Source organism: Citrus clementina, unplaced genomic scaffold, assembly GCF_000493195.1.
Source record: "Citrus clementina cultivar Clemenules unplaced genomic scaffold, Citrus_clementina_v1.0 scaffold_5, whole genome shotgun sequence".
Lineage (NCBI taxonomy): Eukaryota > Viridiplantae > Streptophyta > Magnoliopsida > Sapindales > Rutaceae > Citrus > Citrus x clementina.
The window spans coordinates 31,420,558-31,443,257 of record NW_006262201.1 but is presented as its reverse complement, the minus strand read 5'-3'; the positions used below and the strand labels follow the sequence as shown (position 1 = coordinate 31,443,257).

Below are 22,700 nucleotides of genomic sequence, written 5' to 3'. Positions count from 1 at the left end.
TTTCTCTATCTCTTTATTCAAATTTCCAACGAAGAAATAGTTATGTCCATTTTTATCCATATCTCACTTGCAACACACCTAATCTTTTTTATGATAAACTGGAAAGAAAAAATTAGGGGTGGGCTAAGCCCAAACCCATTGGACAGTCCAACCAAATAAATCAACTTGAAAATCATTTGAAGAAATCCTTTAAAAGTTAAAAAAAAATCATGTTTTACCTCATCATGAAACAAAGGTAAAATTAATGAAGTTTTTTTTTTTTCTCTCTTACAAAATCATTGACTGATATAAGGTAAACATTCTATTAAATTTTTAAACATTCTATTAAATTTTTCTGTCTAAATATCGTTGCTCTGAATGTAAGAGTCAAGTCAAAATTGTACAAAATGAAAAAGAGAGGGTTAATTAAAGTGGATGGAAATGACAATAAAGAGAACAGCTAGCTTCGCTTTTTGAAGGAGCTTTTGAAGACGCTGGGCGTGTGCTCTTATCATGAAGCTTTTACGCCTGATGCTTGTAGAATTGACCCAGCAAAAAGGTTTAATGAATCCCCGTGAGAGTTTTTAATGTGTTTCCGGGAAGATAATAAATTAATTAACAACACCAATTAAGCAGTTGAATGATCTACTAAGCAAGTTCATAAAATCTTAATGTATTCTAATTGTTCGGAGAAAGTATTTTAAGATCGAATGAAAGATGAATTTCAGAGACTCTTCCAATTGCAACCAGTCATCATGGATATTCCAATCAGTGAAGGATTCTTTCGACACAAGGAAAAATAAAAAGATAAAAAATGGTCAATAAAGACGATGGATAATATTCAAATAAAGTCTTTATAACGTATGTAAATGTAATGTAACTTTAATTTGACAACTGCGGGCGTGACGCATCCCTTGCAACGTGAGCACAATGACACAGAAAGGATAGTGCAAATCAAAGTGGTCGTCTTTATGAATTGCGAGAGAGAGAGTGGAACACAAGCTATCCAGATTAAGTCAGTCAAGGTAGGTCAAATTATCTTGCCATTGTCGTTTTCGGGGAGAAAAAATGTTACAATAAAATGTTAAAAGAAAATTTAGAATGTCTGCTAACTACTAATATGAGAAAGAGTAATAAAGACTTTAGAGAGAAAAAAAAAAAAGAGTTAGTGGCAGACAATTAATAGTTGTAAAAGGCTTAAAGTTGTTTTATAACATTTTAGAATAAACTTCAATTTGCCCCTCACTTAAAATGATAGTCTTCGATTTATTTCCAGAAGGATAAGGCTCAAACTCACGTCTTTGGCCCTAAGAAGGCAATGTTCTTATCATTCGAGCTAAGCCTTTGCCTCTACAAACGACCCTACAAAGAACAAGCATCTCTTTTTTATATTTTTTCCCAAAAAAAAAAAAAAATTACCGCATCCTCAATCTGCTATCACCTTATTGAATGAAAACGAAGGGTAAATTGAGATTTTCGTCATTCTATGAGGAGAATAAATTAAAATTTACCAACTTTTTAAATATTTCTCCAGTATATCTCGAAATGATTGAGGCTATAATGAGTATAGGTTTTAATAAAAAGAAATATCGGTAGATTGGTTGTCAAATATTCCCTTCACAAAGACAAAATATAGCTTTTATTCTAATTCTTCATAGGCTTTATTTGATTATTTCCAATAACAATCCATTATAACACTGAATAGCTTTTTGTCAAGATTAAAATATATATATATATATGGCAGCCGAAGTTAGTTAAGATATTGGATTAGAAACACAGTTTAAGAAGCCAAACAAAACTGATTCCTTGGAAGAAATGTATTAAAAACCTTGAATCACTCAATATGTGTAACAAATTTACAAGTTATCTTCAAAATTCCCAAAGCAAACTTTGCCAAAATTTAATTTTCCTCCCACAGAAACAATTTTTTTTGCTTTGAGCAGATAACTTTTACAGTAGGCTTTTCAACTCAAAAAAAAGTCATATGCTAGTTAATGACAAATCCAGGTCTTCTAAAAGTAGCTTAGGAACTCTCGCTGCGATGGGAAATTCTTGTGCATGAACATGCAACTCAATCAAGCACACATGATGACATAATGGAACCAAATTAAGTGTCGAACAAAATACAGAATGCAAAGAGTTATATCATTGGTAGAAAGTTGTATTGCCAACTGCTTGACACCATCATTCAACTAATTTTATGGCCTGACCATCAGTGACAAAATGCAACAAATATTTTCTATGAAGTCATAAGTTTCCCAATAGAGCTAATTGGTTTGAAAGGTTTAAAATATACTTTCAACGCAAAAAAGCTGTCTACAATTAAACCCTTATTAAGACTCATAATACAGAAAGAAATTTGCTAATGAAGAAACAAACAGTACAGAGGATGAATAATAAAAATGTCATCGGTAACACATAGATGGACCAGAAAAGGAGTACCTCGATGATACTGGTGCAGCTACCAATTCTGGCTGGTGCCCTTCATACGGGTGTTGCCTGTTGTAGTTTGATAAAGCACTTGTGGCATACAATGAGTATAACCTATCAGCTTGATCAGTTTCTCCCCTTCTTAAGGGATCAGTTCCAACCAAATAATGTTCTCTCTGTCTAGCAGCGGAGTAGGAACCTGAGGTGATGTCTTCTCTCCTTGGAGGTGGCAGATATGGGTCCACAGATGAAGCACCATAATAGTAAGTACTATATGGATCTCTATGGTAAGAGTCCAAGGTTGTAGCTACAGGGGAAACTCTAGATGGCAGTTCATGTCTAGAACCCACATTATAAGTTTGATATTCTCTCTCTGTCAAGCGCAGAGGATCAGCACGAGCAGGTTCCCTGGATATAGGGATGGTGTCGCTATATATGGGATCTGGGCGTCCGAGAAGGTGCTGTTGCCCTCTCTCATGACCCCTCTGGTAGGGATCCAAAGGAGCAGAAAGGTGATTAGTAGTCAGGGTTTTCCTCTCCCCCTTAAGGCCATAAGCACGATACTCCTTTTCAGTCATGTATAAATCACAGGGAACTTCCTCTCGGAGTGAAGATCCCTTTCCATATGTAATGCGCCGATTCCTTTCAGGAGACAATCCATTATAATTCCTAGAGCTAGCACTAGCATATGGATCCCTAGCAAATTTTTCCCGGTTTGACTCTCTAACTTCATGAATTTCCCTATCCTGAACCTTTGGCACAGGCACGGTAAGGACAGGCAATGCAGTTGAATGGGCAGCAACTGGTCGGAAAAGTTCTGAGAGCTTCCTAACCTGAGAAGAAAATTTTAAAACATTACAAATTCATGGATGAAAGCTTGAAATATCATGAATTCAAGGCTGTACGACGAAATGGTCACAAAACCACCAAAGGAAATATGAAATTTCTACCTGTTTGGAAGTGAGCTCAACTTTGAACTTGTGCTTTTCATCATAGTTTTCCTTAATAGCCTTCTTGAATACGCTTTCAGGGAGAGGGACAGAATCCCTGTGGATATCAAACCGCACCTGAAATCAAAAGTTGTGAGCACAAAGATGTGGCTAGATTGATTAAAGTGAAATCCAACAATAAAAATTTACCTGGGCGGGAAAGGCTCCACCAAAAGCTTTTGGCTCAAGTTTCATCGCACCAGAAGAGGATGCCTTGTAAATCCCATACATAAGCTTGAGATCAAAATCATAGAGAAAAAGCTTAAGTCCAGGTTTGATGCGCAGCACAAGATCTTTCTTACTACCTGATACACCCATGACACGATAATGGAAACAATCTGGCTTGGTCTTCTTGCTGCACATAAATATCAAACCACCAAGCTTATCTTTCCTCATTTCCTTCTCTTGGCTCCTTCCTGTGTCTCTCTGTTTCTCTTTCTCCTTCTGATTCTTCAATCTCTTGTCTGACACAGGAATCCTCTGTTCGCCTCCTTGTTTCCAGAGATTTTTATCTGCCCCACCAATCTCCTCTTCACCTCTTTGTTTCCGGTGATTCTTATCCAACCCACCAATCTCCTCTTGGTTCTTTTTACTCTGCTGGCTTGTCTTGGGGTCCTTTCCTTTTGAAAGGTTCTCATTTAGGTTTTCTTCCCTTGAATTTAGCTTCTTAGAACTCTCTCCTTCAATGCTGTTATTATCATTCTTCTCATCTAATAGATTATTGTTCTTCTTCCTTTTGAATCTGTGCCAAGCTCGTGCAGCAACTTTGGCCTTTTTGGTCTTCAAGTCATTAACTGGTGACTTCTTTGCAATTTTAGATCTGGCCTTCAATGATTTTGGGATTTTATTTTCAGATGATTTTGCTTCAGCTGAGGCTTCCAGAGCATTCCCCGCTTCCTTCTTCTCTTCATTTTCTTGTTCCATAGTCTACCCAAATAACCAGGATCCCAGCAGACAATAATTTAGGGATTATTCTGTTGTTCACTATTTACAATATGAAATATAAAACTCAAAAGCCCAGCAAAGGAATGAAGGAAGCAAAAGAAGTGAAAATGCATCAAAATTTGCAAAAACAAAAATAAATTTACAAAGCCTTCATAATGAATATAGCAGATGGTGGCTAATTGCCAAATACTTGACAATGATAGGCAAATTCTCCTGTCAGAAAGCGGGGTGAAAAAGGTCAGAATCTTGAGACCTGCTCAATCACAAGATTGCAACAAAAGGGAGTCTGATAATATACAATGGGCAATCAGATTAGCTTTCTCATGAACATTTCAATAATCTGAGCCATCAGTTTGTGACAAGCAAGCTTCTAACGGTTACAACATTCTAAACATTCAAAAATGGTTCAAGGTCTCTAGCATCAATATTTGAAATTAAAAAAAAAAAACCTTCAAGATTAAACCATTACGACAAACACTACTAGGTGACTTTCAAAACATCATTTCTTGTCCAGCTGTCCTCGTTTATAGTTAGTTATTTCATAGCCAGAAGCACATTGTACAAAATGTCATTTAACACATAGTAGTACAATATACCATCCGATCTTATTAATTTCCGCTAAAAACAAAGTGCGATTTTATTAAAGAAAGGAAATTTAAAAATGCTAACATACCATCACAAAAACCACCTTAGTTTACTTTCCCTCTTTCCATGGCAAAGGTTTAACTCCATACTTTCATTCAGAGATGACAGACGTAGTTGAGTAGCTCGGGTTCCAATTTAGTGAGTACCATATGAATGACTAAAAAAGAACCAGACAAGACTTCAGCTAATGGTATCGTTGCAATACATGTCACCTAAGTTTTGAACACGCCATATTACATCTTGGCAAATAATGGGACAACTACAGACCAATTACAATCCACTATTCTAATCCTTTTTTATTCTTCTCCCCCATAACTTATTAAGCATATTTTTTCATGGGAAAAAAAAAAAAGCGAAGAGAGTAATTTCAGACAGTTATAGTCATTAAACACGTGTCTTCAATACCTTTTCCTCTAGGCCAAATAAATAGACTTCAATTATCTTCATCAACCATCTAAATCAATTTGCCGCTGAATTCTACTATGTGGCGCCAATTTTAATACATAAAATTAAATTTCAGGGAGTCTTAAGCATCTAGAACCATTAAATTACGCACTAAGCTCAGAACTCGGCTCCAACTACAAGCCCTTCAGTACCATCTAAAACATCCCACCCAATTTATTAAGTCCCAACTGCAGCTACTATGAAAGCTTATCCCAAAATTCGGCCATTGCTTTACTCTTACACAGGAAGCCAATAAAACCATAACTTCTAACAAAAATTTCCAGCAAGCTCATGCTTTTACATTGTTTCAGTTTCGCATAATATTGAAAAATTAAATTAACAAATAATCCAGTTCAGTACAAAATCTCATGACACAATCCAATTTCTGATCAAGCAATCACAATTTAGCAAAAAAGAATTAACACCACAGAATAAGAAACTACAAAAATAAAAACACATACATACGTAAGGCACAACTTAATACCTAAGAGATGCAATCCGATGAGAGAGAGGAAAATTCTTAGAGAGGATCAAATTTGATCTGAGTGATAGGGTAAGAGACCGAGCGGAACGACGCCGTTTGCACGTTCGGTTCTGTTGTTGCAGGCTATCCTTCCTTTTAAGGCACGTGCAAATATTATTTAGACAACCAAATTTCATTAACCCTCCCCCCTGTACTTCTATGGATTTTTCTTAACACCTATCTTTTTTGAGTAATTTATCATCAAACCCCTCTCCGTCTAGGGGTGGGCATATTTTAACCGAACCGATCCAAACCGATCCAAACCGACAGTTTGGATCGGTTTGGATCGGTTTCATTAGTAAAAACACTTATTTCGGTTTGTTAGATTACAAACCGACATCACTCGGTTTAGATTTTGGTTTGGAAAGATTTCAAATGGATTCAAACCGATCCAATTCAAAATTTACACTTTCATACACAAAGGAAATGTACACTTTCATACACAATAGCATATCTCTTACTATAAAAACAAAAAGATAAACCTAATTTTCCAAACACTCACGCCTCCGCCTCCACCTCCAGTGCTTCCTATTCCTAATTCCTATCATTCTCTAACACTCTCAATCTCAAATTCTCAATCGCTCATTCAAGTCTCCAGAGGTATGTTTTGATTTTATTTTTCTTGCTAAGATTTTATTTCATTTTAGTCAAAAGTAAAAATAGATTTTGGTATAATTGATGATAATTTATTTAATTAATTAATTCCATAACTAATTTTTTAATCTTTATGAATTATAGAAGCTCTCACCTCTTGTCGTTCTCAACTCTCTCAATCTCAATCGCTCATTCTCAAGTCTCATCGTCATAATTTCAAAAATCGGAACTTGAGGTATGTTTTGGTTTTATTTTTCTTGCTACGATTTTATTTCATTTTAGTCAAAGTTAAAATGGATTTAGGTATAATTGATGATAATTTATTTGATTAATTATTTTTCTTGGTTTTATTTTTCTTGCTACATTTTATTTCATTTAAGTAATCTAACTAATTATATTTGCCATTTTATGTAGATTTTGACATATGAAAAGCAATTGGGAATAAGTTTTGACGACAAGATGCACAATATTTTGATTGTCAAATGTTGTTCAAATTTATTTTAATTTTGTGAGTTTGTTTTGATTGAACATGGGGAGAACTTTTTTATTATAATTCATTATGTTGTGAACAAATTTTGTGAGTTCGTTTTGATTGAACATGGAGAGAATTTGTTTATTAAAATGTATTCTGTTGTAAACAAATATAAAAGCAGTATATATTTTGTTATTAGAACTCAAACCGAAGATCCAAACCGATCCAGTCGGTTTGGATCGGTTCGGTTTATAAAAAATTTATGTCTATATCAGTTTGGGAATATTTCAAACCGATAAGTTTGGATCGGTTTGATAATATGTCTCAAACCGATCCAACCCGAATTTGCCAACTCCTATCTCCGTCCGGTCAATCTTTCCGTATACAGTTAAATTGTACAGGGCTAGACCTGTACAATTTTTGTCCATATTCATTTAAAATCAACAGCAGAATTTAGAATAGTAATCTGAGAAAATGAAAAATCCTGCTAAAAAAGATTTGACCCAGCGAAAAATTATATCATTTTTTTTTTAGTTTTGACCACGAAGTATTTTGGGAAGGACCTTAATTATGGGATACACCTTTAAACTCGTATCACAACTCAGATTAATAATCCTCGCTCGAATCAAGAGGCACAGATTCTCCCAACAAATGCTACTTCTCGCGACTCGAACTGAAAAACAAACCCAATCAAGTCACTTAAGAAAACTCCATTACCAATGGAGCCAACACTTTGTTGATTGAAAAATTATATCATATTATTCACGTATCGGAACCCAAAATACCGAAAACGCAAAAGTTTCTTTCATTTCCGAAAATCGCAATTTTGCCTTTACAAACAAGCAAAAAGTTAAAAACACTTCGATGGTTGAACAAAAGCAATTTCAATAACAAGTGCAGCTTCTTAATTACTCAGTCAAGCTAGATCTTAACATCAATTCCATTATCAATGATGGACTGAACCACAGCTCGAATCTTTCCTTCAAATTTATCCCGCTCCCTGGGTGTGTACGAAGCAGTGTAGACATCTGCTTCTCTGGCCCTCTCTGCCAAAATGCGACCAATGGCCAAACATGCAGGTATATCTGATCGGGACCTGAGCACTGCTTTGATGTCTTTAGAGTTTGTGCCAGCAACGGCTACTTGCTTACTAGTCACCCTATGGGTGAGTGAGGCCGAAACAAACCGCTTGGAGATGAACACGTCAAGTGTAAATGGTTCCATATATGCAACAGTGCGTTGTTTGAATGAAATATGCTTGGTTGTGTTCTTCGATTTCTTCTCCTCCTTGCAAGTGTATGGCCGGCTATTGTCATCATCAAGGAAATCCTCTACCCCAAAAAAGCTCCTTGGTGCATTTAGAACTAATTAATTCAAGTGCATAAACACATCATACTCTGAACATACTATTCAAAAAATATTTATGCTAAACATACAAACTCATCTATACAACCGACGATATTCAGTGAAATTCTAAAAAAAAATGAGCTCTGTTATTTCTGGTAACACATTGGGAACCTAAAACCAGCTAGCAATTAACCAGAGCCCACTGAACAAGGGCAATGACAAGGAGAATTTTCTTCTCAGGCTCTCCCTTTAACACGTGTAGGATAACATACTCTTGAGTAAGAAAGAAATTACCTCAAAGATGGAATTTTGGAGATCCATTATCCTACAGCAAATGCCACTGCATGAAATGTCAAATATCGGAAGAACCAATTAAAGACCCTCTTGGATAGAATCTGACTTCGATTGATTGCAAGAGGGCTACCAATGCACAATGCGGTACCATAGCAACAAATGACATCACAGGTCGAAGAAAAATCACAACTGTTTTTGCGTAAGTATTGAGTCCAAGGCCAAGAGCAACTGGAACTAAAACAACCTGCAAAGCGATACCAAAAATTTCAAACATCAAGTGATGACGAAAAAGGAATGAATCAATTCAAGCATATCTTTCTGTCCTCCTAAAGCACTCATTACCTGCAATATTGACCTGGACAAGGAAACACCATCAACTGGCACAACAGAAGCAATAAGAAGGCCAATTAAAACAAGGGTTACGAGAACTTTCTAGCCAGAGTCTTCAAGTAGCTTTCTCAGAACAATCAACATAGACAAATGCCATCGTGGTGTCAATTTCAGACAAGGAGCTTCCCCAAGTTCTCCATTTAAGATTCATAAGCACCAACAACAGTTCTAGAATTATGGGGTGTGGAATTGACAAATTACAAATAGTTATCCCTGTGAAAAAACAAAGTAAAGCAAAACGTACCCATAGATTAAATTTTCACGAGGGGGAAAGATAAACTAAAATAGATCACAAAATGTGCAATATAAGCACTGTGAATACTAAAAATTAACCAAAGAGGAGTCTACAAAAGTTCCAGAAAAATTTCATCATCCGGCAGGTTACATAAAAACTGGCCCAAATAAAAGAATAATAACAATCAAGGCCATCCATGCGTACAAAGTAAAATGTTAAAGTTTCTACTCAGGTTCATTTGATTCTTTTCACATGTGGCATTCTAGCAAAAGATCCTGCTTACATTAAGGTGAGAGGGGAAAAGGACGGGTATACAACATACTGCTCCTATTTAATCTAAAATAATAGTACCACCAGGAGTAGCACCAGGAATCGCCAAGGGATCGAGATTCCAACAGCCACTAATCTGATAATTCTTCAAGCTTGTTGAGACTCGTAGGCAGAGAAGCGGGATCAAACTCAAAAGATCCAACAGGAACATCTTCCCTCTCCTTGCCAGTCATTCTATACGAGGGAATTTGATGTGAAAATCTATACATATGAGCTGGTGGGATAACCCCATGATGTGCAGTTTGCTTAAACAGGCTGACAAACCCATTGACTTTGCTCAAATAGGCAACCCCAATACCAACATTCTCATCAAAATCTGTCAGCACCTCCACAAATTCATACTGGTATGGTGGTCCATGCTTTTCTGGGTCACGACCCCACTTAATATCCCAGTCACTAAAGATGGCCCAAGTTTCCCCCCCTTTAGGATATGTCAGGAAAGAGCGTCTACCACCACCGTTCATCCAACATATCTGATGAGAAAACATTAGACGATCTTCAGTTTCTTCAATCTTCCCATTGGTGAACTTACCACAAGCAATAGGCAGTTCAACATCACGCCAGGCTTTCTCACTTTCATCATCTGGATTAGGCTCAAGCCAAGTAATCTGTAACCTAAAATGGGGTGAGAAAACTTTCTTGATCCGAGCGTAGAATCTTGGCATGCCATCACATGGATCATAAATAGCCCAAGTTTGATTCACAGCAAAACAGTTTTCTTCCCTAACTTTATCAAAATCACTGAAATCTGGATCAGGATACTCAATGATCTCTGAATTCAGCGTGCTCCCGTCATCATAATCTGATACATCTGCTTCCTTTCGTTCTGCTTTCTGTTCACTGGTATTGCTTTTCTTATTTGGCATGCTCTCTTCAATAGAACTGGCTTTCTGTTTCAACTCCCTTTCAGTTGATGTGCCATCTTTGGATAGCCCACCACGCACACCTGCTTCTTGCAGCTCCTCTTCACTGGATCTGTCTGGTTTGCTCCCTTTTGAACTCTTTGGGGAGCTAAAAGAATCACCATCAGTAATCTTTTCACTGTACAAAACATTTTGCCTTTGCTTTGAAGATCTTCTAAGCTGCTGGCCTTTGCCTTGAAAATCTTCAAGCTTGTTGAGACAGGTAGGCAGAGAAGCGGGATCAAGCTCAAAAGATCCAACAGGAACCTCTTCCCTCTCCTTGCCAGTCATTCTATATGAGGGAATTTGATGTGAAAATCTATACATATGAGCTGGTGGGATAACCCCATGATGTGCAGTTTGCTTAAACAGGCTGACAAACCCATTGACTTTGCTCAAATAGGCAACCCCAATACCAACATTCTCATCAAAATCTGTCAGCACCTCCACAAATTCATACTGGTATGGTGGTCCATGCTTTTCTGGGTCACGACCCCACTTAATATCCCAATCACTAAAGATGGCCCAAGTTTCCCCCCCTTTAGGATATGTCAGGAAAGAGCGTCTACCAACACTTCTAATCGAACTTATCTGATGAGAAAACATCAGACGATCTTCCGTATCTTCAGTCTTCCCATTGATGAACTTACCACAACCAATAGGCAGTTCAACATCACACCAGGCTTTCTCACTTTCATCATCTGGATTAGGCTCCAGCCAAGTAATCTGTAACCTAAAATGAGGTGAGAAAACTTTCTTGATCCGAGCATAGAATCTTGGCATGCCATCACATGGATCATAAATAGCCCAAGTTTGATTCACAGCAAAACAGTTTTCTTCCCTAATTTTATCAAAATCATTGAAATCTGGATCAGGATACTCAATGATTGCTGGATTCCGTGTGCTCCCGTTATCACAAGCTGATATGTCTGCTTCCTTCCCTTCTGCTTTATGTTCCCTGGTATTGCTGTTCTTATTTGGCATGCTCTCTTCAATAGAACTGGCTTTCTGTTTCAACTCCCTTTCACTTGATGTGCCATCTTTGGATAGCCCACCACGCACACCTGCTTCTTGCAGCTCCTCTCCACTGGATCGGTCTGGTTTGCTCCCTTTTGACCTCTTTGGGGAGCTAAAAGAATCACCATCAGTAATCTTTTCACTGTACAAAACATTTTGCCTTTGTCTTGAAGATCTTCTATGCTGCTGGCATGCATCATGTACAAAATTCCGTCTTGAATACTTACCATCTTTTTCTTGAACCTCCACATCCACTCCTTCAGAACTTTCATCAGATTCAATTACTGACTTCCTCTTTCTCTTCTTGGTTGAATTTCTTGAATTTCCCAATACACTTGGTTTTCCAACATTGGGCTTTGGTATTCTGCCATTTTCCATCCTATTTGCTAAATTAGGCCTTTCAGTCCAATCAAAAAATTTGTTTGAAAATCATTTGACAAAGTCTTCCGGAAGTCGAAAAAAAAATCATAATTTACCTTATCATGAAGCAAAGGTAAAATTAATGAAATTAAGTTTCTTTTTCTGAAAAAAAAAAATCCTATCTTAACTTATTTATATTTATGACAGAAATAAAGTAATACTAGTACAAGATAAGTCTACACCAATTTTTTTTTTTAATTTTTGTCAACGTTCTATTAAATTTTTCTGTCTAAACTTTATTGCTCTCTATTTCCAAGTCAAAGTCAAAGATACAGAAAATGGAAAAGAGAGGGTTAAAGTGGATGGAAATGACAATAAAGAAAACAGCTAGCTTTTTGAAGGAGCTTTTGAAGATGATGGGCATGTCCTTTTAACATGAAGCTTTTATGTTTGAAGCTGGTGAAATCGACCCATTAGAAAAGTTTAATGAAACCTTAATGTGTTCTGAGAAGATAACTAATTAACAACACTAATTAATTAGTTGAAGAGTAATGATATAGCCACAAACTCTTGTACAAACTTATTTTGTACAAACTGATGTGGCATGATAAAATTGGTTAAATTAAATATCTATTGGCCCACATGATTTATTTTCATTATTTTGTATTTTTATTCAACCAATGAATTGATACCACATCAGTTTGAACAAAATAAGTTTGTACAAAAGTTTGTGGCTGTATCATCACTCTTAGTTGAATGATAAACTAAACTAATTAGTAAAATCATATGTATTCTAATTGTTTGGAGAAAGTATTTTAAGGTCGAATGAGAGATGAATTTTAGGGACGCTTCCAATTGCAACTAGTCATGAAGAATATTCCAATAAATGAAGGATTCTTTTGACACAAGAAAAGAAAAAAGGAAAATTATCAATCGTATACCCTTAGTTTACTTCGTTATCAAATTTACTACAACACTTTCAGGGTATATCAGTCGTCCACCCTAAATTGACAAAATGTATCTGCCATCCACCAAACCGTTAGTTGCCGTTTAAATATGATGAAGTCAGAGGGGTAATCTGGTCTTTTCATACAATACAAGTGATAATTTAAGGATATATAAGTGATAATAAGATATTTTAAGGGTATACAAGTGACAATTTCAAGGGTAAAATCATCAATTCGCTATAGTTTCGTTAACTTTCAAATGACAGTTAACGGTTTAGTGGTCGGCATATAACTTTTGCCAATTTAGGGTAGACGATTGATACACTCTTAAAGTGTTGCAGTATTTTATATAAAAACACAAATTTAGGGTATATGAATGATAATTTGTCAAGAAAAAAAGAAAAAAAGGTCAACAAAGACAATGGAGAATATTCAAATAAAGTCTACGTATGTAAATTATGTAAGTTTAATTGCCACTGTGACGAATCCCTTGCAACGTAAGCACAATGACACAGGAAGGATAGAGTAAATCAAGTGGTCTTTATGAATTATGAGAGACAGTATAACACAAGTTATCCAAATCAAGTCAGTCAAAATAGGTTTGACTATCTTACCATTGTCGGTTTCAGGGGGAAAAAAGTGTTCGAATAAATTGTTAAAGAAACTTTAGAATGTGTAATGAAAAACTGACATCTTTACTAATTGTTAATTTGAGAAGAGTAATAAAAACTTTAAAAAAAAAATAGTAGCACACAATTAATAGTTGTAAAAGGCTTAAGGTTTGTTTCATATAACGTTTTAGAATAAACTTCAATCTATTCTTTACTTAAAATGATAATCTTCTATTTACTTCCAAAGGAATAAGGCTCAAACTTAGGACTTTTGGCCTTAAGAAGACAATGCTCTTACCACTTGAGCTAAGACTTTACCTCTATAAACAACCACAGAAAGAACAAACATCTTTTTTAAAAATTTTTTTGTTAAGAATACCAAAAATAAGAGAAAAACATCAACGTACACCCAATTTGCTCTCATCTTCTGACCAAAAATGAAAGATAAACTGAGATTTTCACACTTTTTAAGTGATGAATTAAAGATTGTCATTCTATTGGGGATGAATTAAAGCCTACCAACATTTTTAAATAAAACTTCTCAAGTATATCTCGAATTAATTGCGGCTATAAAAAGTAGAGGTTTTAATAAAAAGAAAGGAAAGAGCCGCCAAACCCTCAAGGTTTGCTTAAATACACATATCCCTTTAGTTTCATAAATGGTCACACAAACTCCTTTAATTTAAAAAATGACTATTACACCCTTCGATTATAATAACCCAAATAAATATAAATTTAATAATAAGATAAAAATATTAAATAAAGACATATGATACAAATACAATATTACAATAAGTATAATCAATAAAATAACGTATATAATGAAAATTATTTTTAATATTAAGTTATTATTAGCCTATCCTGCGGATTTTATTAATGCTAAAATCTATTAATTCAAAATTTGACTTTAAGATTTATACTAATACAAACATAATTAAAAAAGGTATTGTAAATAAAATAATTTTATAAATTTTATAAATTATTGTGAATTTTAGGTATAATTATTTTAATTTTATTAATATGTCAAATAGATTTTATTATTATCAAAAGAATACGATAGATTAATATTGTTAAAATAACCTTTCTAATATTCAAAATATTTTATAACTTTTATCTTATTTTCTATATTATGTTATATTATTTTACTTATAATTTATATTTATTAAAGAAGTTTATTTGAAGTCAATAATTGGGTTGTTGTAATAAAGGGTATAATAATGAAAAATGGGTTTGTGTGACCATTTATGAAATTGAGGGGGTTTGTTTGACTAACTAAGCAAACGTTGGGGGTGTGGGTGGCTTTTCCCCTAAAAAGAAATATTGGCGGTTTGGTTATCAAATCTTCCCTTAATAGAGATAAAATATAGCTTTTATTCTAATTCTTCATAGGCTTTATTTGATTATTTCCAATAACAATCCATTAAAACAGTGAATAGCTTTTTGTCAAGATAAAAAAAAATGCCAGCAGAAATTAGTTGAGATATTGGATTAGAAACACAGTTTAAGAACCAAACAAAAATGATTCCTTGGAAGAAATGTATTAAAACCATGAATCACTCGATACGTGTACCAAATTTACAAGTTCTCTTCAAAAATTTCAAAGCAAACTTTGCCAAAATTTAATTTTCCTCCCACCGAAGCAAAAAATTTTCTGTTTTGAGGAGATAACTTTCTCAATAGGCTTTTCAACTCAAATGTCATATGCTAGTTAAAGACAATTCCAGGTCTTATAAATTAGCTTAGGAACACTCGCACCACAAGGTGAAAATCTTATACACAGACATGCAACTCAATCAATCACAGATAATGGCATAATGGAACCAAATTAATGTGTCGAACAAAATGTAGAATGAAAAGGGTTCTATCATTGGTAGAAGGTTGTATTGCCAACTGCTTGACACTATCATTCAACTAATTTTATGGCCTGACCATCAGTGACACAATAATGCTAATTTGTCTGAAATTGATGGACCAGAAAAGGAGTACCTTGATGATACCGGTGCAGCTACCAAGTCCAGCTTGCGCCCTTCATAGAGGTGTTGCCTACTGTAGTTTGATAGAGCACTTGTGGCATATGATGAGTATAACCTATCAGCTTGATCAGTTTCTCCCCTTCTTAAGGGATCGGTTCCGACCAAGTAATTCTCTCTCCGTCCAGCAGCAGAGTAGGAACCCGAGGTGATATCTTCTCTCCTTGGAAGTGGCAGATATGGGTCCACAGATGAAGCACCATAATAGTAAGTACTATATGGCTCTCTATGGTAGGAGTCCAAGGTTGTAGCTACAGGGGAAACTCTAGATGGCAGTTCATGTCTAGAACCCACATTATAAGTTTGATATTCTCTCTCTGTCACGCGCAGAGCATCAGCACGAACAGGTTCCCTGGACACAGGGATGGTGTCACTATATGTGGGATCTGGGTGTCTTAGAAGGTGATCTTGCCCTGTTTCATGACCCCTCTGGAAGGGATTCAAAGGAGCACGATACTCCTTTTCAGTCATGCATAAATCATTGGGAACTTCCTCTCTCAGTGAAGATCCCTTTCCATATGTAATACACCGATCCCTTTCAGAAGACAATCCACTACAATTCCTAGAGCTGGCATTAGCGTATGGATCTCTAGCAAATTTTTCCCAGTTTGACTCTCTAACACCTAAATGAACTTCCCTATCCTGAACCTTTGGCACAGGAGTGGTAAGGACAGGCAATGCAGTTGAATGAGCTGCAACTGGTCGGAAAAGTTCTGAGAGCTTCCTAACCTGAGAAGAAAATTTTAAAATATTACAAATTCATGGATGAAAACTTGAAATATCATGAATTCAAGGCTTAAAGACGAAATGGCCACTAAACCACCTAAGGAAATACAAAATTGCTACCTGTCTAGGAGTGAGCTCAATTTTGAACTTGTGCTTTTCATCATAATTTTCCTCAATAGCCTTCCTGAATATGCTTTCAGGGAGAGGAAGACAATCCCTGTGGACATCAAAATGCACCTGAAATCAAAAGTTGTCAGCACAAAGATGTAGCTGCAATGATTTAAGTGAAAACCAACAATAAAACTTTACCTGAGCAGGAAAGGCTCCACCAAAAGCTTTTGGCTCAAGTTTCATGCCACCAGAAGAGGATGCCTTGTAAATCCCATACATAAACTTGAGATCAAAATCATAGAGAAAAAGCTTAAGCCCAGGTTTAATACCCAGCACAAGATCTTTCCTACTACCTGATACACCCATGACATGATAATGGAAACAATCTGGCTTGGTCTTCTTGCTGCACATAAATATCAAACCACCAAGCTTATCTTTCCTCATTTCCTTCTCTTGGCTCCTTCCTGCGTCTCTCTGTTTCTCTTTCTCCTTCTGATTCTTCAAACTCTTGTCTGACCCAGGAATCTTCTGTTCACCTCCTTGTTTCCAGAGATTTTTATCTGCCCCACCAATCTCCTCTTCACCTCTTTGTTTCCGGTGATTCTTATCCAACCCACCAATCTCCTCTTGGTTCTTTTTACACTGCTGGCTTGTCTTGGGGTCCTTTTCTTTCAAAAGGTTCTCATTTAAGTTTTCTTCCCTTGAATTTAGCTTCTTAGAACCCTCTCCTTCAATGCTGTTGTTATCATTCTTCTCATCTAATAAATTTCTTTTCTTCTTCTTTCTGAATCTACTCCAAGCTCGTGCAGCAATTTTGGCCTTTTTGGCCTTCAAGTCATTAATGGGCCACTTCTTTGCAATTTTAGATCTGGCCTTCAATGATTTTGGGATTTCATTTTCAGATGATTTTGCGGCAGCTGAGGATTCCATAGCATTCCCAGCTCCCTTCTTCTCTTCATTTTCTTGTTCCATCGTCTGTCCAACTAACCAGGCTCCCAGCAAACAATAATTTAGGGATTATTCTGTTGTTCACTATTTACAATATGAAATAAAAAACTCAAAAGCCCAGCAAAGGAATGACAGAAGCAAACGAAGTGAAAATGCATCAAAATTTGGCAAGAAAAAAAAAATTTACAATGCCTTCATAATGAATACAGCAGATGGTGGCTAATTGCCAAACACTTGGCAATGATAGGAAAATTCTCCCTCAGAAGAGGGGGGGGGGGGGGGGGGCGCGCACAGGGGGAAGAGTTAGAATCTTGAGACCTGCTCAACCACAAGACTGCAACAAAATGGAATCTGATAATAGGCAATGGACAAACAGATTAGCTTTCTCATGAGCATTTCAATAATCTGTGCCAACAGTTCATGACAAGGAAGCTTCTAATGGTCACAACATTCTAAACCATCAAAAATGGTGCAAGATCCCAGCATCAATATTTGCAATTCAAAAAAAAAAGGAAAAAAATATTGATGATTAAGCCACTACGACAAACAGTACTAGGTGACATTCAAGACATCATTTCTTGTCCAGCTGTCCTCATTTATAGTTAGTTATTTCATAGCCAGAAGCACATTGTTTAAAATGCCATCAACACATAGCAGTACAATATTCATGCAGCAACAAGGCAACCCCCCTACACCATCCGATCTTATTATTTTCCACTAAAAACAAAGTGTGACTTTATTAAAGAAAGGAAATTTATAAAAGCGAACATAACATTACAAAACCACCTGCGTTTACTTTCCCTCTTTCCATGGCAAAGGTTTAACTACATACTTTCATTCAGAGATGACAGACGTAGTTGAGTAGCTCGGGTTCCAACTTAGTGAATACTAAATAAATGTAAAGACACCAATCAAGACTTCAATCAATGGGTATTGTTGGAATACATGTCACCTAAGTTTTAAACACACCATATTTCATCTTCGCAAATATCGGGACAACTACAGACCAATTGCAATCCACTATTCCAATCCTTTTTTAATTCTTCTCCCCATAACATATTAAGCATATTTTTTTGCCAAAAAAAAAAATGCCAAGAGAGTAATTTCAGAAGATATAGTCATTAAATATGTGTCTTTACTACCTTTTCCTCTAGGCCAAATAAATAGACTTCAATAATCTTCATAAAGCATCTAAATCATTTACTGCTGAATTCTACTGTTTGGCGCCAATTAATACATAAAATTATATTTCAGGGAGTCTTAAGTATCTAGAACCATTAAATTACAGTACTATCTAAAACATCCCACCCAATTTATTAACTCTCAACTCCAGCTACTTTGAAAGCTTATCCCATAATTCAGGCATTGCTTTACACGAAGCCAAGAAAACCATAACTTCTATAAAAAATTCCACCATGCGCATGCTTTACATTGTTTCAGTTTTGTATAATATTGAAAATTGAATTCAACTAAACATAATTCAATTCAGTGCAAAATCTCACGACACTATCCAATTTCTGATCAAGCAATCACAATTTCGTAAAAAAATTAACACCATAGAAGTAGAAATATAAAAAATTAAAAAATAAATTAAAAAAACACATACAAACATGAGGCACAACTGAATACCTAAAAGATGCAATCCGATGAAGGGTTAGCTTTGCAGAAGCCAATTGAGAGAGACAGAAAAATTCTTAGAAAGGACCAAAATTGAACTGAGTGATACGGTAAGAGACTGCGCTCAACGACACCGTTCGCACGTTCGGTTTTAATACTACAGGCTAACCTTCCATTTACGCATGTGCAAATATAATTTACACCACCAAAGTTTAATTTCATCACCTCCCCCTCTACTTTTATGGATTTTTCTTAACACCTCTCGTATTTGATTAATTCATCAACCATAATCACTACACCCCTGAAAATAGTTAAGCTTTTCGTATATAGTTAGATTGTATGGGGCTAAAACTGTTTTTGTACGTCCAAATTCATTCAAAATCAATAGCAAAATTTATTATAGTAATCTCAGAAAACGAAAAATCCTGACTCAAGAAGATTGACCAAGCAGTCAAAACTTGTATCATATTATTCACTTATCTGAACCCAAAATACCGAAAATGCAAAAGTTTCTTGCATTTCCGAACATGGCTATTTCACCTTTACAAGGACAAGCAAAAAGTTAACAACAGTCCAACGGTCGAACAAGATAAATTTCAATAACAATTGCAACTTAATCATTCAGTCAAGATAGATTTTAACATCGATTCCATTATCAATGAGGGACTGAACCACAGCTCGAATCTTTCCTTCAAATTTATCCCGCTCCCTGGGTGTGTACGAAGCAGTGTAGACATCTGCTTCTCTGGCCCTCTCTGCCAAAATCCGACCAATGGCCAAACATGCAGGTATATCTGATCGGGACCTGAGGACTGCTTTGATGTCTTTAGAGTTTGTGCCAGCAACGGCTACTTGCTTACTAGTCACCCTATGGGTGAGTGAGGCTGAAACAAACCGCTTGGAGATGAACACGTCAAGTGTAAATGGTTCCATATATGCAACAGTGCGTTGTTTGAATGAAATATGCTTGGTTGTGTTCTTCGATTTCTTCTCCTTCTTGTAAGTGTATGGCCGGCTATTGTCATCATCAAGGAAATCCTCTACGCCAAAAAAGCTCCTCGGTGCATTTAGAACCTGTAACCATTTCAAGTGCATAAACACAATCATACTGTGAACATAGTCTATTCAAAAAAGATTTATGCTAAACATACAACCTCATCCATACAAACTAATCTGGCATATTATGATTAGATCAATGACAATAGTTTTTACAAATTCAAACATATCAACCCAAGTCAGTTTGTTGGATGAGTGTGCATATATAGTTTGTTGTGTACTATTATTCTGTCTAAAAGTCGTCAATACAATATACTTACAAGTTCACAGTTCTATCAACCAAAACTAAACCTAATATAAAACATTCACCATACCTTTTAGATTGTAATCCATTATATAAACTAACACAAACTCATTATATTTCACTTCCAAAATTAAATTTGCACTTCATTCATAATAATAAGTTTCAAGAAGCAACATTAATAAAGCAAAGCGCCACTGGTTTCATCTTAGCCTCTTCTATTGCATCAAGTACAAACACGGGGCCAGTTTGATAATCAATAAAAGACCTAGCTTGCTTTTTTTAAAAAAAAAATTTTGGAAACCATAAAAGACCTGACTCTGCATGAACTCAAAAAGATAAAATCAAATGGGTGGTTACAAAAATAGCTCATAACCACATCCTAAACTAAATACCTGCCCTTGATGCAAACTACTAGTGGGTACATAAAGAAAAGGCCTAATAGCCTTCTCTCCTCCATTTGCAACCAGCCAGTTGTTTAAAACCTTGCCTACTACTTGCTTCAGCATGTTTTCACGTTTCAGAAACTACCAAGCTGCCGTATTTCACTTGCTATATGATACCTTGAAAAATCCAAAAACTGCAACATGAAATAGTGATTAAATCATAAGCATTTCAACATGCAATAACTCAAATCATTGCAGTAAATAACTCAAGAGTTCCGACAATCATTTTATTGAACACTCAACATGCATTCTGTGATATGCTACTTCAACAGGAAACCACTCATGAAAATACAAAACAAAGTCTTCTTCCTCCAAAACAAAATTACAAATTGAAATACAACTAGTAATGCATCACGCTCACACGTTTCTAGCAAGCAAATAATAGACAGAAAGGGAGAGACGGAGCTTGTTTAAATCAATTTATGAGGATTTGATAAAGCCAAGGAACCTAAGAGAAGCACAAGTGAAATGCATCAAAATCTGGCCAGTAAAAATATATTTATAATGGCTTGATAATAAATATATCACATAGTGGCAAATTACTGTACATTTGACACAGATATGCAAATTATCAATCAAATCTTAACTGTTAAAAGGGAATAAGAAACTCAGAGTCTTGAGACATTCTCTACAATTAGATTGAAACAATTCAAACAAAAGGAAATCAGAAAATATGCAATGGGCAATCACCTTTAGCTTTCTCTTAAACATTTGAATAATCTGAGCCAACAGTTTACAACATGGAAGCTTCTTATGGTTAAAGCATACTAAAAAATCATCACAACTGCTCCAAGGGCACTGGTATCCAGTATTTGAAATAAAACAACTCAAAGATTAAGTCATTATGACAAAAACACTAAGTGACCATTTCAAGACATCATTTCTTGTCCAGTTGTCCTTAACTCTCAACTCCAGATTCTTCACAAGGTTATTCCAAAATTTGGGCATCGCTTCACACTTATAAACCAAGACAAACAGGCCCTTTTTTTCTAATAAAACACATTATGCAATTAATAAATAAGCAATTGAAAATTAAAAAAGAAGAGTAAACTTTGTAGCTCATGCTTTACACCGTTTCAGTATGTGGCATATTATTGAAAAATAAATTCAACTTAATTGTAATCCAAACAACTGAAAAAAAGTAAACCAATTGAGTGCAATATCAATTTGGATCGAAACCTCTATTTAATACATACGTAAGACATAATTGAATGCATAAAAAAGAATCTTCGAGAAGACATGAAGAGAGATTACCTTCCCGTTTAAACTATCGAGCTGCAGTTGTTAACTTGTTATACAGAACAGTCACCTGAACAATCTAAAATCTTCAACATGAAACAGTGAAAATGTCGTTATCTTTAGGGACATGCAGTACTCGAGCTTGAAACAGGTCTGAGAATTCTAACAGGCATTTTATCGAACGGTTGACGTTGATGTTGTAATATGCTATTTCTAAATCAAATCGTCCATTAAATAAAGATAACAACGTCCGCTTACATCATCAAACTTACAAAGTAAAACAGGAAACAACTTGTAATCTGAAACGTTTACACATTTCTTGCAAGCATATATCACACAGTCAAGCTTGTGCCGCAGGTACAAAGGGAAGAAGGCAACGATAGAATTATATAGCGCCCCAACTTCTTTATATATTACTATAAATAAAATTATTCAAAAACGAAGATAAACAAGATGGGCATTTGGTCTAGTGGTATGATTCTCGCTTAGGGTGCGAGAGGTCCCGAGTTCAATTCTCGGAATGCCCCCTAGTTTGTTTCAAATTTATTTTGCAATTTAAAATGTGGTTAAATTTCGCCCTATCTCCTCATTAGTCCCTTCTAATGAGTTCAGAACTCATATTTATTCCGTAAAATAAATTGTGTGGGTCTCACACAATTTGAAAATAAAAAATGAGATTCTCATTTTATATGGAGAGGTTGAGAATTGAAATGAAACTTATATTTATTTTTATATTCTTTTAATTTTTTCATATTTTTTGAATTATCTTCATTCAAATCACAATTAATTTTATTATTTTCAATGTCATTATTATTATTATTATTAAAATTTA

At 35.4% G+C, this 22,700-nt stretch overlaps 3 protein-coding genes, 1 long non-coding RNA gene and 1 other non-coding gene across 14 annotated transcripts; 2 read left to right on the top strand and 3 right to left on the bottom strand.

Annotated features, from left to right (window-relative positions):
- Window positions 1-1,140: 1,140 nt before the first annotated feature.
- On the bottom strand, window positions 1,141-6,049 carry LOC18041325. 6 transcript variants are annotated; one of them, XM_024183200.1, is made up of 6 exons: window positions 5,917-6,049; window positions 5,017-5,145; window positions 3,549-4,556; window positions 3,360-3,476; window positions 2,422-3,242; window positions 1,141-1,341 (listed from the first exon to the last, which is right to left on the bottom strand). In XM_024183200.1, exons 3-6 carry the CDS (start codon window positions 4,320-4,322, stop codon window positions 1,287-1,289), a joined length of 1,767 nt encoding a protein of 588 aa, XP_024038968.1. In that variant the 5' UTR covers window positions 4,323-4,556; window positions 5,017-5,145; window positions 5,917-6,049; the 3' UTR covers window positions 1,141-1,286. The 6 variants fall into 6 exon arrangements, with proteins under 6 accessions (XP_024038968.1, XP_024038967.1, XP_006433156.2 ...); XM_024183199.1 differs by having other exon boundaries at window positions 3,549-4,325; XM_006433093.2 differs by lacking the exon at window positions 5,017-5,145.
- A 333-nt stretch (window positions 6,050-6,382) lies between these two features.
- On the top strand, window positions 6,383-7,101 carry LOC112097754. Its single transcript, XR_002905242.1, has 3 exons — window positions 6,383-6,555; window positions 6,694-6,784; window positions 6,964-7,101. It is a non-coding gene; the product is annotated as an uncharacterized LOC112097754 (long non-coding RNA).
- A 2,222-nt stretch (window positions 7,102-9,323) lies between these two features.
- On the bottom strand, window positions 9,324-18,997 carry LOC18043048. Of its 4 annotated transcripts, none has more exons than XM_024183190.1 (5): window positions 18,899-18,997; window positions 16,520-17,353; window positions 16,331-16,447; window positions 15,441-16,213; window positions 9,324-11,915 (listed from the first exon to the last, which is right to left on the bottom strand). In XM_024183190.1, the coding sequence occupies exons 2-5, from the start codon at window positions 17,291-17,293 to the stop codon at window positions 9,689-9,691; spliced, it is 3,891 nt and encodes a 1,296-aa protein (XP_024038958.1). In that variant the 5' UTR covers window positions 17,294-17,353; window positions 18,899-18,997; the 3' UTR covers window positions 9,324-9,688. The 4 variants fall into 4 exon arrangements, with proteins under 4 accessions (XP_024038958.1, XP_006433151.2, XP_024038957.1 ...); XM_006433088.2 differs by having other exon boundaries at window positions 16,520-17,304; XM_024183189.1 differs by lacking the exon at window positions 18,899-18,997 and having other exon boundaries at window positions 16,520-17,533.
- Window positions 18,998-19,353: 356 nt separating this feature from the next.
- On the bottom strand, window positions 19,354-22,252 carry LOC18043047 (50S ribosomal protein L18). Of its 2 annotated transcripts, none has more exons than XM_024183202.1 (3): window positions 21,884-22,252; window positions 20,579-20,746; window positions 19,354-19,960 (listed from the first exon to the last, which is right to left on the bottom strand). In XM_024183202.1, the coding sequence occupies exons 2-3, from the start codon at window positions 20,690-20,692 to the stop codon at window positions 19,508-19,510; spliced, it is 567 nt and encodes a 188-aa protein (XP_024038970.1). In that variant the 5' UTR covers window positions 20,693-20,746; window positions 21,884-22,252; the 3' UTR covers window positions 19,354-19,507. The 2 variants fall into 2 exon arrangements, with proteins under 2 accessions (XP_024038970.1, XP_006433150.1); XM_006433087.2 differs by having other exon boundaries at window positions 19,355-19,960; window positions 20,579-20,763.
- Window positions 22,253-22,323: 71 nt separating this feature from the next.
- TRNAP-AGG lies at window positions 22,324-22,395 on the top strand. The gene has a single exon. It is a non-coding gene; the product is annotated as a tRNA-Pro (tRNA).
- The last annotated feature ends 305 nt before the right edge of the window (window positions 22,396-22,700 follow it).

Coding starts and splice junctions, on each gene's coding strand:
- LOC18043048 (XM_024183190.1), bottom strand. CDS start 17,293: ATGGAACAAGAAAATGAAGAGAAGAAGGGAGCTGGGAATGCTATGGAA. Junction 16,448..16,519: donor GTGGAGCCTTTCCTGCTCAG/GTAAAGTTTTAT, acceptor TTTTGATTTCAG/GTGCATTTTGATGTCCACAG. Junction 16,214..16,330: donor TTGAGCTCACTCCTAGACAG/GTAGCAATTTTG, acceptor TTTTCTTCTCAG/GTTAGGAAGCTCTCAGAACT.
- LOC18041325 (XM_024183199.1), bottom strand. Junction 3,477..3,548: donor GTGGAGCCTTTCCCGCCCAG/GTAAATTTTTAT, acceptor TTTTGATTTCAG/GTGCGGTTTGATATCCACAG. Junction 3,243..3,359: donor TTGAGCTCACTTCCAAACAG/GTAGAAATTTCA, acceptor TTTTCTTCTCAG/GTTAGGAAGCTCTCAGAACT.
- LOC18043047 (XM_024183202.1), bottom strand. CDS start 20,692: ATGCTGAAGCAAGTAGTAGGCAAGGTTTTAAACAACTGGCTGGTTGCA. Junction 19,961..20,578: donor GTAGTTTGCATCAAGGGCAG/GTATTTAGTTTA, acceptor AAATGGTTACAG/GTTCTAAATGCACCGAGGAG.